General features: G+C 44.8%; 1 protein-coding gene across 1 annotated transcript in view; it reads right to left on the bottom strand.

Moving 5' to 3' along the window:
- Nucleotides 1–1,152: 1,152 nt before the first annotated feature.
- chd2 (chromodomain helicase DNA binding protein 2) overlaps nucleotides 1,153–12,482 on the bottom strand; it is a 34,338-nt gene continuing 23,008 nt past the window's right edge. The window contains exons 23-42 of the mRNA XM_061721890.1: nucleotides 11,959–12,030; nucleotides 11,490–11,639; nucleotides 11,263–11,411; nucleotides 11,078–11,174; nucleotides 10,907–10,999; nucleotides 10,611–10,784; nucleotides 10,335–10,504; nucleotides 10,207–10,248; nucleotides 9,984–10,123; nucleotides 8,724–8,862; nucleotides 8,486–8,636; nucleotides 8,266–8,388; nucleotides 8,040–8,162; nucleotides 7,794–7,934; nucleotides 7,586–7,702; nucleotides 7,309–7,487; nucleotides 6,510–6,609; nucleotides 6,244–6,430; nucleotides 5,901–6,147; nucleotides 1,153–3,156 (exon numbers count right to left, since the gene is read on the bottom strand). Coding sequence (XP_061577874.1) covers nucleotides 2,871–3,156; nucleotides 5,901–6,147; nucleotides 6,244–6,430; nucleotides 6,510–6,609; nucleotides 7,309–7,487; nucleotides 7,586–7,702; nucleotides 7,794–7,934; nucleotides 8,040–8,162; nucleotides 8,266–8,388; nucleotides 8,486–8,636; nucleotides 8,724–8,862; nucleotides 9,984–10,123; nucleotides 10,207–10,248; nucleotides 10,335–10,504; nucleotides 10,611–10,784; nucleotides 10,907–10,999; nucleotides 11,078–11,174; nucleotides 11,263–11,411; nucleotides 11,490–11,639; nucleotides 11,959–12,030 — 2,880 coding nt within the window. The 3' untranslated portion in view covers nucleotides 1,153–2,870. The remainder of the gene's footprint in view (nucleotides 3,157–5,900; nucleotides 6,148–6,243; nucleotides 6,431–6,509; nucleotides 6,610–7,308; nucleotides 7,488–7,585; nucleotides 7,703–7,793; nucleotides 7,935–8,039; nucleotides 8,163–8,265; nucleotides 8,389–8,485; nucleotides 8,637–8,723; nucleotides 8,863–9,983; nucleotides 10,124–10,206; nucleotides 10,249–10,334; nucleotides 10,505–10,610; nucleotides 10,785–10,906; nucleotides 11,000–11,077; nucleotides 11,175–11,262; nucleotides 11,412–11,489; nucleotides 11,640–11,958; nucleotides 12,031–12,482) is intronic.

Raw genomic sequence — 12,482 nt, 5'->3', positions numbered from 1 at the left:
AGGTGTCTAAGAACAGCTCTGATGACCCTGGAGCTGCAAACTCCTAGTAAACTAGTAACTCAGAGCAGCTTTCTGAAGAAACTGCGGCAAGATAGTTGTCGCTACTTGTCCTCGGTCTCTTGTTCGCTGCCAGGAAATCTGAGAGGAATCCGTAAAGCCTGTGTGAAAACCAGGCGGCAGAGGAGGGACCCGAGTGCAGCATCACAGCTGACTCGTGCGGAGAATGCGCTGAGAATGCGCTGAACCGTCGTCTCAAACAGTCTCCATTTAAATTGAAGCCATAACTTGGTTTCTACGAGAGGAAAACGTTTCCTTCATTTGGGAGCGTCTAGAACAGGGGTCGGCAACCCAAAATGTTGAAAGAGCCATATTGGACCAAAAACACAAAAAACGAATATGTCTGGAGCCGCAAAAAATGAGAAAAAAGTCAAAATTTAGAGAAAAAAGTCAAAATGTTGAGATTAATGTTGAAGTACAATCTCGAGAAAAAAGTTCAAATGTCGAGAAAAAAGTCGAAATGTTGAGAAAAAAGTCGAAATGTCGAGATTAAAAAGGAAAGGACAAAGGAAGAAAAAAAAGTGGAAAAAGGAAAGAAAGAAGAAAAAAGAAAAAAAACAAGAAAAGAAAAGGAAAAAAGAGAAAATAAAGACAAAGAAAGAGAAAAAAGAAAAAAAGAAGAAAAAAGGGAAAAAAAGGAAAAAAAGAAAATAAAGACAAAAGGAAGAAAAAAAGAAGAAAAAAGGAAAAAAAGGAAGAAAAAAGCAAAAAAAAACAAGAAAAGAAAGAAAAAAAGGAAGAAAAAAAGAAGCAAAAAAGAAGAAAAAGGGGAAAAAAAGGAAAAAAAGGTGAAACATTTTTGAAAAAGCTCCAGGAGCCACTAGGGCGGTGCTAAAGAGCCGCATGCGGCTCTAGAGCCGCGGGTTGCCGACCCCTGGTCTAGAAATACCAAGTATTTTGCCTTTTAGAGTTGTTATGAGAAAAGGACAGGATTTTCTCAACTCTGATGGAAACCATCGAGTCAAATGTTTAGTCGTTTGATCCATGTTTTTACTTTTAACGTTGGGGGATTAGTTAAAAAAAAAAAAAAAAAAACAGGATAATAAACCTTTATGGTGGGAATGTGCTTGCTCAGCAATCCCACCAATGAGACTCTTTCGAACAAGTCAGCTGTTTATTTCAACAAGTATGTTACTACAGCCATTCCCCCCGGTACAGAACGTACCGGAGCAATCACAAGAGGCACCCAGCTTTACATAATTGACACAGGAGCATCCAAGAGCAACAAAAGAGGGCTACAAAACATCTGATTACGGCTCAGATTAACAGTTTTCATTCCCCGGCATTCCTACTCCGCTCCACGCCATCTTTCACATCTCCTGGAAATCAAAGTCGCATACAGACATACAAAAGTCGGACTAAAAAAAAAAAAGGAGTCGGATAAGGCAATGAATTTCATTGCGTAACAAAATTTATTACATATGTCCAAACATATGTACACCACATTTCTCATGAGTGGCTTTTGTCACAAATATAAATTATTTAGATTCTTCTTACAGAACATATGATACAGGAACCGTACGTGTAAGTGGAAGAAGAGAAGAGCTTACTATTCACTGTAACAGCTTGAATAAGCGCCCCGGGACAAAAACGCGCAACTCTCATCAGTGTTCGTATCACCTCCCCCTCAAACCATCAGGTCTCCTGGAAATCTCAGACCTGCAACAATCGCCAGGATACGTGGTCCCGTCTCTGGTTTGGAGGTGAAAGTGAGCAACATCCTGCCCACGGCGGCCCTCCGTACTGTCCATGAATCATGATGCAGTTTGATAAATAAGGCACAAAGAAACAGATAAAAAATTAAAAAATATCCTGCAGGGGGGGGGTAGATATGGCACAGGACAAGCGGCCGAGTCTAATAAACATTGTGAAACGTCCATTACTTCTCAGCCACCTTCCAACAACAACATAAACATCTGTGAAAAGACAATTTTAACAACTGATTAGGAGGAAAGAAGAAGAAAAAAATCAAAGTGGGTCCTTATATGAGGTGGAAAATATCATCTTATGCATCATAATACTGAAAAGCAGAGTAAAGAAATGCTCTAATAGTGTTAAGCACTTGATTCTAATAAATACTGCTTCAATGGCATCTATCTTTCATTGGGCCTACAAGGAAAGGGGGTTAAAGATTGCAGTGATTTATAAAGCCACACAGTTACAGGAACAGGCTGTACACATGAGACATGTTACATTTGTTAAAAACCTTGGAGAGGAGAAACATTTCCAGCAGAGCGGATCATCCTATATTTCTGCCCTCCAGGTGAAACTGGCTGCAAATGATGACGTGTGACATTCTGCTGCACCGACATCATTCGCAATACTTGAAGCTAAACACAGAAACAAAATAAAGATGAAAAATAATAATAATGACGTCCAGGTCGTGGTTCTTTTGGGGAGAAATCCCGTACATGTGTCACTCAAAAGGCCAAAACCTTCAGGCACTTTTAGGATTGAGATCAGTTTTCAGTTCGAGTGTCCTCGTTCTTCTAGTCCACGGGACTAAAGCATCCGCCAGCATCCACTCACCGTTACCATCATTTACCCACAAGTCCGTTCATTTAAATAGATTCATGATTCCAGTATTTTTGTTGGCGTGTTTTTTCTCAGCAACCTTCTTCCTGCGAAGCCGCAGTCACTGGGGGAAGAGGTGCCGCTTGGGTTCGGTTCTGCTGGTAAAGAGAGCAAACGTTGATTCCCTTTTCAACGGCGAGCTTATAAATGGCAAAGTCCACACACCTGTCCGTCAGCAGCGGCGTGCGACTTTCACAAAAACACTTAAGATCCGTTCCCGAGTCCGCGCTGGCGGACTTTTATGTTTTCCTATTTATCCAGTTGGGGTCCGCCATGACGTTGGGCTCCACGGGTCGCTCTAGTGGAGAGCGGGAGTCCTGGGGAGACTTCTGAGACTGCGGGGAGCGAGGGTCCAACATCGGGGGGGGTTTGTCGGGGGGGAAGGGCCTGTTGTAGTGGTCCGGCCCCGGTGGACCCGGCGGTCTGTGGTCCGGCATCCTGCGGAAGTCCTGGACGGGGCCTTCACCTCCCTGATGGTAGCTGGGCCGGAACTCGTCGGGACGCCTCCTTTTGGGGTCCGGATGCCTGAAAAAGACCATTCAGTTAGTCAGACGAGGAGTTACGCCCCTGGGAACGAGTCTACGGTGGAGTACCGGACTCTGGTTCTGGTTCTCCTGGCCTCTGCGTCGGCGCAGGAGACGAAGGATGGATTTATTTACTATAAGGCGCACCTAAAAGCCTTTAATTTTCTCAAAAACCGGCAGTGCATCTTCTTCTCCACTGGAAGTCGACTAAGGCTCCTTCTAGTACTCAGTGGCTCAACAATACCATGTTTTTTCTGAAGCTGGAAAAGATTAGATATTCACTGAAGGGTAGTTGTAACAACTTTTATAATAAGTGGCCTCCCTTTCTTACATTCTTCCACTCTCTCCAGTCCTGCCTCCTGATTGACGGATCCCCCCTCCCTCTCTTCTCTCATTCCTCTCTTTCTTCCTCCTTTTTATCTATTTATTTACTTTTCCTTTGTTTTTTTTTGTTTTTTTTTGTTTTGTTTTTTTTGCTTTGGGTTTTTTTTTCTTTTTTTTCTCCCCCTTTTTATTCATCTATTTTTTAATTTAAACTGTGTAGCTTTAGATAGACTTTATTACAGGCTCATGGCCCACATGGTAGGAACAATACAACACATAAGAGAATAAAAAAATAAAAGAATAAAATACAAATGCATATATAGAGAGACAAGTATAAAATACAGTTTACAGTTCAAGAGAGACACTCATTCCACCGTCCTCTAATGGTGGACGTGTACCTGACAGAGCTACGGCTGGGGTCCGTCATCAGCCTAATTAGACCATTCAATGACGAGTCCAGTCGGCACATGAACTTATATGTCAGGTTCCTTAAGAGAGCCTTAAAGGTGGTGAGACCCAAGGAGCAGAGGAGCTCACTAGCTCTGGCGCTCCTAGGTTTATGTAACAGGATTCTTAGACAATCGTTGTAGGCTACTTGTAGTTTTTGTAGGCTCCCCCTTTTATAGTTCACCCACAATGGGGCTGTATATAGGGGGGTGCAGTATGTTCTAAACAGGTTTACTTTTACCTCAGTAGTACAATGATGAAATTTTCTAACCAACATATTTGCTTGTATATAAAGCATTCTCCTCTGTCTTGACATGTCTTCATCATCCTCAAGGGTATCTGTAATGATGTGACCAAGATATTTTGTACTTTTAGCCACACATACTGTTTGCCCAGACAGGCGAAAGTTTGGGAATCTAAGCTCCCCATCTTCCTTAGCTCTACAGATTAAGACCATGCTCTTCTTAGCATTATACTTGATGTTAAAATCTATCCCATAGTTCGAACATATATTTAAAAGCTGTTGGAATCCACTGCTACAGGGGGAAATGATGCTAAGGTCATCTGCATACATGAAGATGATATTTAATACTTAAATATTACTTAAAATAAGTTTCATTTATTTGTCATTATTTTATGTGGATTTTTTGTTCTGTTCTTAATCAAAAAAAAAAAAAAACATCCAAGGAGGTACACTGTATATCTTTTTTTGTTTATTCCTGTTCTACTGTGTCTTACCCCCTAATAAAAATATTAAAACAAAAACCGGCGGTGCGCCTTATATATAATCCTTACAGTAATTTCTGTTACTGTAGTCAGGGGGATTGTGGGTACTGTAGTTGGTGTCGCTGAAGTAACGACGCTAAAACCGGCAGGAATCGTCACAGACGTTCAGGACTGCAGCGACGCTGACACGCGTAATGGCGACTGTGACGAGACATTGGAGGCCGCACTCGCCCAGCTGTTCTATTCCTACACGGATGGAGGAGGGATGAACTGGAAAGGTTCCCCTCCGCGTTTGTTTTGGGAGTGAACAAAGTTTTCAGAAAGCTGGTTTGACTTACAGTACAGTAGTTTTTTTTTGCATTTGCTGTAGCATTTTGTAGCATTTCCTGTAGCGCAGCTCCATCAGGTAGAAACAACTCAACCCCAGACACTATAGTACGGTATCTTACCGTATATTCCGTGCGCCTTATATGAAGAGCAGGGCTGGGGATCGATTCAAATGTCAAGAATCGATTCGATCCCGATATTGATTTGGGTTAGTGTTATTAAAACAGTTTTTTGAGCTGTTGCATGAATTATATGACTGTAGTTATGGAAACTATTACTGCTAGTATTATATTGAGATTAAACAGCAAGTATTGCAGCTAATGATGCTGTAAGGACCAATCAGCTCCTAGAATGCTGATAGAACTGCTTTCAGAAACATCATGTGGGGCAGAATTACCAAACAGATCCAGGGAGGAAACAGAGACGGATGAAATCGGTTTTATTTTTTCCCCACATCCCATTTTTATTTGTTCCTTTTTCGGTCTATTTTGGTTTTTAATTTTTAAGAATTTGGTTTTTAGCATTTTTTGCAAATGTAACCCCAAGACAGTATATAAAGTAATGAAATATAGACAATTTATGCAATTATAACCTAACACTTTAATGTTTTCATACCTTTAAACATATTTAAAGGCAAAAACATGGCACCAGTTATTCTCGTGTCCAACAAAACATTCCTTTTTTGGGGATAAACAAAAAAATAACCAAAAGTTGTAATGTAATGATGAAAAAAAAAAATTGACATATGAATCGATTTTTAGGAATTAATATGAGAATCGATTTAGAATTGGGAAATCGATTTTTCCAACACAGGCCTAATGAAGAGGGTTTTAAAATAGGCCATTTATTGAAGGGGCGCCTTATGGTGTGGAAAACCCGGTCCTTGCTGGTCTACAGTCGGGCCCGGGTTGGCTGGCTCACCTGTCGTAGTACGGCCGGTGGCCCCGGTGGTCCCGGTCGTTGCTGTACTGCTCGTACGGCCTCTTCCGGGGCGAGATGTTGTTGCGATAGCCCCCCGAGCTGCGGTACGACTCTCCGTGCGGACGCCGGTCACCGTAGTGATCCTTGTAGCGATGCGGGTCGTACGGGTGGTGCCGGTCTCCCTGCCACGACTGGTTGCTGTTTCCCGGGTAGTTGTACTTGCGGTCCCTCTGCCAGACTCCTCGCTCTGTAACGAAACAGGAAACAGGTCACATGGACCGGCCAACGTGGGGGGGTCCTCCGAATGAGATGGTTCGGCGCGGCGTTCACGATTCGGACGCACCGTCGTTGCCGAAGTGCCGCTTGTTGGACGCGTTGTACGCTTCCCGGTGGTGTCCGTGCGGCCCGGGCTGGTGAGACGCAGACTTGGAGGACGGCTGGGTTCCCGTGGAGTCTCGACTGGAGCCGGACGCCTCCGGCCGGAAGGACTTGACCCTCCCCGCGACGTCCTCCTTCTTCTTGTGATCCTTCTAGGAGAGTCAGAGCCACTTTTAGCCTCCGTGACACCTGGCGGCTCACGCTCACTCCGCGGCTTTAAAAACAACTTACTTCCTCCTCGTGCGATCGCTTTTTCTGCGCCATCTTGTAAAGTTTATGCAGCTTTCTCGCACCGAACTCCGTAAACTTGGACACAAAAATCCAGAGGTTCCTGCCGCAAGAAAAGGTTGATATTCATATTGATATGTTGAGTCATTCACAGGGTAGGCATCAGAGAAACATCAAACAGATTATTTATTTCGGCAGGCTTGTTGAAAATGGCGGATATAGTTGAACTTCAAACTTTAAAAATAATGTTTAAAGCAAAAAATAGATCGTTACCAGAACAGTTACAAAATGTGTTCAGATTAGAGGATGAGGACAACAGACTTAAACTTGATTTCAAACATACTTTTGCAAGGCTAAACATAAAACAAATGTGTATTTCTGTTACAGGTGTAAAACTATGGCATGGACAAAGCAAGGAACTTAAAAGTTGCACAAGTTTGTATCAGCTTAAGAAAATGTTTAAAAAAGAAAAGATAAGTGCCTACAAAAAAGAAGGAGAAAGAGAAAAAAATAGATAAAGAGTGGTATTTTTGTTTGTTTTCTTGTTATAAATATGTGTATATATAGATTGGTGTTCAGTAAGTCAACGTAATTGTATTAACCGAGATGGGCAGGTATCATAAGTTTTCTTCTTCCTGCTCCTTTTCTTTCATGGTGATAATGTTTTACTTCATGGAATTTTGTACAACATTATTAAGAATATATACCATGAATGGAATAAATGAAATGAAATATTAAGAGGACAAGAAGAAAGAAAAAGTCTTGTGTTGAATTTAACAAACGTAGGATGAAATGTGGCCACCTTCTCCATATTTTGATGTGTTCGGGGTCGCTGTAAGCTTTCAGGCACTCGGTGATGCGGTCTCCGATCTTCAGCAGGCAGGTGCGCGTGTGCTGCAGCTGCTCCTGGTCCGACAGACCCTCGTCGGGCTTGTCCAGCTGCTTCAGGGCCTTTTTCACCGGCCTCATGCGCTCCTTACACTGCACACACACACGCACGCACACAGCTTTTTGAATAAACAAAGACAACACAGGTCCTTTGACATAATGGCTGCACGAGTGTGGAAGAGGAAGCTCACAATACTGAAAGTCTCCTGGTCGAGTTCATCGTCCTCTTTTCCCTCGATGGGAACGGGGTCCGACCCGGCCGTGATGTGAACTGGACCCTGCGTCTTCTTCCCTTTGGCTGCTTTAGTCTGAGAGATTAAGCAGTCGGTTATTGTCGTGTTTTATTCAGCGTTAGCTTCGTCAACAGTACGAAGGAAAGATAAATAACTCTTGACGCACTTTTTCTTTCCGGGGCTTGGAGGCCTTCTTCTCTTTGTCCCCGTCCTTCTCCTTTTTAGGTGTTCCCTGTTTTTCTTTGTTCTCTTTGTTATCCTTTTTCTTCTGCCTCTTCTTCGCGTTGGACTTCTCCGTTCCCTCGTCCTGCTCAACGAAACGGTAGAACATGCAGCGACGTCAGTGATGTCACAGAGGACGTGAGGTGAAACTAGACCCGGTACAAAGTCGACCGTAACCCTGGAGACCGACCTTGACCTCGCCCTCCTCTGACGGGTTATCGGACAGCCGCGGGGAGGAGATGTCGTTCCCCTGCTCGTCTTTGAGAACCTTGCTTTCCTTTTTCACCCGAGGCTTCCTCTTCCTCACTTTTACCTTTGAGGAAAAGACCAGATGAATAAAGTTAGTGCATATGAAAGCAGACGGCAGCTGAGATGTCCGTGGATTGGCGGCGGCGGTGGCGGCGGCGGCGGCGTACCTCCTCTCCGGTTTTAGACAGATCTGAGCTGTCCTGCTCTTTTTTAAGCAGCTTGAGAAGATACTCTGCTCGCGCCTGCAGCTGTTTGCCCTGAGGCTTCTTGCTCGGATCGTCGGGAAGAATCTGTGCACAATGTTCAGGAAGGTTAGAGTGGTACTGACGAGGATGAGCACGAGACATAACGACTCCCCTCCTCAAAATATTCACGTGGAGCACTTGCTTTATCTGCGAGCTTGAGGTCAGGATCTGTCTTGATCAGGTCCCAGTTGCTGAAGCCGTGCTCGTAGATGCCCAGGAGGAGCTGGACGTCGTCCTGCAGCTCCCAGTCCACGTCGAAGTGGGCCACTTTAACCCTGCACGTGAGCTCGAACCTGTGGGATATGCAGAGTACTGCCTGATTAAAACTGCTCTGACCGTCTCGTCTTCAGGACCCATTCCTTCTGTCTGCAGGGTCTTACTTGTTTCTCTCGGCGGGGTCGGACGGCACCACTTTGTGCAGTGGCTCGAACTCCTCCTCGTGCTGGATGATGGACTTGGCGTTGACCTGCACTCCCGAGATCTTGATGTTAATTCCTCGTCGCTTCCCGGGGCCTTTGGCTGGAAGAAACCAATGCGTCATTCGCAGGCCAGAACAACCCTGGCTTCCTTTTCGACGTTTCCTGAGCGGTAGGGGTGTAACGATACACTAATCTCACGATACGGTACGATACACGATATTGAGGTCACGATAACGATACGATATTATAGCAGTATTTTTTTAACAACCTTGAATGAGGAACATATGACTGGAAAAAATTTCTTTTATTTGAGAAACACAAAATACAAAACAATGCTGTGTGTTTGCCCTATTGTTACAGTTTGTAATGCTTTATAACTGTTTAAGTTTTAAAGAGAAAGCCAGGCCAACCATTTTCCACAAACTGAACTAAAAGTAAATGTCAGGTTTGCATTATGCATCTTCAGTTTCATACAAGTACAAATATTTTGCCACAAACAATAGTTTCTCTCATGTATGATTTGACTTTTTTCTTTTCCAGAACTAAAATTAAATAAATAAATAAAAGTAAATAAATACATACAATTTTACATCATAAAAAAGATTGATTCATGCTCACCTTAGAAGTGTAAGAGGAGATTTATTTTTGTTAAGAAGGTTATTTTGGTAATTCAGGGTTCATTATTTTATAAATATATTATTTATATTCTGATGTAAATCAGGGACTATAATGACACTAGTCAGTTTATCTATAGTTAATATGTTTTAGATTGGGCGGAGTGATACAGCACTAGGTGCTGTGTTGATGCTCTAAAATCCTACACTGTTGAGGGACATTAAAGTACACTGGAACTCGGAAGAAGTTGTCGCGTGTTTATCCTACTCACGCCCTGAAAAAGGTTTAATTTAATAAGGTAAGGCTTAACTCTACACCAGACTTAAAAGTTCAGAGCTCAAAACCCTGCAAGAGTCCCGTGATCGGGACCGCAAAACGGTACTAGTTTCTTCTGAGCGTAGTAAGATTTTGGTCCGCGGGTCGAGGCGCGGTCGCCACGCGCGGTCGGATGCGAGTTACTAGTCAACACAATAGATTAATATTAATAACCCAATATCGCGATACAGTTTGTCACCTCCACAACACGTATCGTGACGTTTTTGTATCATGAAATTTCATGGCACGATATATTGTTACACCCCTACTGAGCGGCGACAAGCAACCAACCTTCAACGGGGTTCTCTTTGACCTGCTCCTCGTGTTCCTGCACCGCAGCCACGCAGCTGGTGTGGATCAGCTCGCCGAGCCTCTTCAGGTCCGCGATGGATTTATCCACCAGCTCGGAGTCTCGAGCGATGGCCTCCAACCTGCAGGAGGGGAGCGCCGTTGATCAGGAAACTGAACAATCTCAGCTGCTCAGAGTTTAGCGTCCATCAAATAATAAGCCTACCTTTCCAGGGGAGCGCCAAACTTCTTGTATGCTTTAATGAACCTGTTAAAGATGATAAAACACATTTTTATTGCACTTGTCCAGAAGATGCGAGCCGACGCAGGTTCAGGAGAGGAAGGACACGTCACCTGCGGATCTCTGCGTCGTTGAAACCCTCCACGTTGTTTTTGCGAGCTCGCGGCCTGCCTCTCCTCTTAGGCTTCTTGTCGTCGTCGCTGTCGTCGGTTTCGCTTTCAGAACCCGAGGAGCGGTTTTTCAGCTTGGAGCCCACGTCGCTGTCGCTGTCGTTGGCCCGGGCCTGAAAACCCCAAGAGACGAGGAACGTTCAGGACGCAAAAGAGGCTCCACCCTGAAGCCTGTTCCGGTGTTGAGAGAGTGAAATGTACTGAATTGAGTGGCGTTACCCGCTTGTTGGAGCTCCTGCTTCTGGGCAGGTTGAAGATGTCCTCCATCTCTCGCGCCTTCTCCTCCTCCTCAATTTTGCGGCGCTGCTCCTCGGGAATGATGTCGTCCCACTCCCGCACTTGGTGCCCCTCAAAGTCCGGGGTGGTTTCTTCCATACTGGAGAAGTTGGCCACCTGCAGCATCCGGCGAGAGCAGAGGAGATGAGAAGAAATCCTGACTGGGAGGAAGAGACACCTGCACAAGTGTCTGAAAGACGGCAAAGCGGGAAAACCCCGCCCCGCCAGAATCCAGGTACCTTAAACTGCGATAAAAGTTCATCTGTAGCACTTGAGCCTTGATCGGTTTCTCTGGTTTCTGCCAACCTCAGGATCTCCTCGATATCCATCTCCTACGGAGACAAGGTTGTCTGTTGTTTAAATTCACCAAAGGTACGATGCAACTGTGAGCGGTCGGCGTGCTGCGATACCTGCGGCTCAGACTCCTCCCCTTCGGGCTCCTTGAAAAGATCCTCCGCACCAAACTTGAGGATCGCTGTAAGTTCTTCTTTATTGAAAGGGTTTGAACTGTTAGAAGAAAGAAAGACAGAAACAGTCAGAAATACTGAACAATAAACAAGAGCTGGTGAAGTCTTGGATTCTTTTAAAGTCTCACTTTGTGTTTCCCGAGTTGCTGTCCAGGACCGTTCGGCCGGTGGTGTCCATCCTCTGAATAACCAGATGGTCCAGAACCATCTTCTTCTTGGCCCTCTCGATGATGTCCTCCTCCACCGTTCCTTTCGTCACAAGTCGATATATGTTCACCTGCGAGGAAGCGGCAGAGACTTAGTCCTGTGGTCGGTTGTTCGGCGGCCGGTCAGCTGTGAAGGCGCCGCGCCGTACCTGTTTCTTCTGTCCGATCCTGTGGGCTCTGGCCTGAGCCTGCAGGTCATTCTGGGGGTTCCAGTCCGAGTCGAAGATGACCACGGTGTCTGCAGAGGCCAGGTTGATGCCTAACCCTCCGGCTCTGGTGGACAGCAAGAAGCAGAAGTCCTGGAAAACAAAGGGAAACATTTGCAAAAACACCTTATTTGAACTGTGAAAGCAAAAACCTCTTTTTGCAGCATTTGTCAAACATATTGTGCAACTGCTACTTTTCCTGAAATAAAGTGGAGCAAGCTTAAAAATGTTCAGTAATTCTGGTGCATTTCATAATTATGATGTGGATCATAAACAAACAACAAGACAGATAAATAGTGCAGCTATGTAGTGAATGTGTTTATGCAGCAGCTGCAAAAATATCGACGGCTTCAAGTTGCAGTTTCCCGTCTTAAGTTTCCATCCGTATCAGTTGTATAAGAAGTGGCCGTACCTCTGAACCTTCTGCATTAAAGTGGTCGAGCGCCTGCTTTCGGATTTCTCCCTTTATGGAGCCGTCCAACCGCTGAAGAGGAGAAGAGCAAAAGGAAAAAGATCAGCCTCGAAAGTTTCCCCCGGACAGACATCCGCTACGACTCCGGCGTCGGTCCGCCGTGCGTGTCATCGTCCTCCCGCTTCACGCTCAGACTGATCACAACAGTCAGGGATCAAGTCAGCAAAAACAAGCCCAAGTCGGGTGACTTGCAAAAGTCCAGCTGGTCCCCGGCAGAAAATAACTCGCTGATATAAATAAACACAAGAACTCAGAGCCTGTTCAACAACACCGACACCCTACCCTCGCCTGAGCCTCGGGGGCTTAGCGCGACCTCCAGAAGGCCCTTCAGGGTCGGAGCCTGAGCTGGTTTGGATACGCTGAAGCACGACTATCTAAGATATAGTATATTAATATGCTATTTATCTTAAAATGCTAATTATATGTATTCAAAATGTGTTGTTGGATGGTTCCTTAACTTTATA

The sequence above is a fragment of the Cololabis saira genome, chromosome 5 (assembly GCF_033807715.1).
Source record: "Cololabis saira isolate AMF1-May2022 chromosome 5, fColSai1.1, whole genome shotgun sequence".
In the NCBI taxonomy this organism is placed as follows: domain Eukaryota; kingdom Metazoa; phylum Chordata; class Actinopteri; order Beloniformes; family Belonidae; genus Cololabis; species Cololabis saira.
The sequence above is the reverse complement of the archived record's forward strand: the minus strand, read 5'-3'. Positions and strand labels throughout refer to the sequence as shown.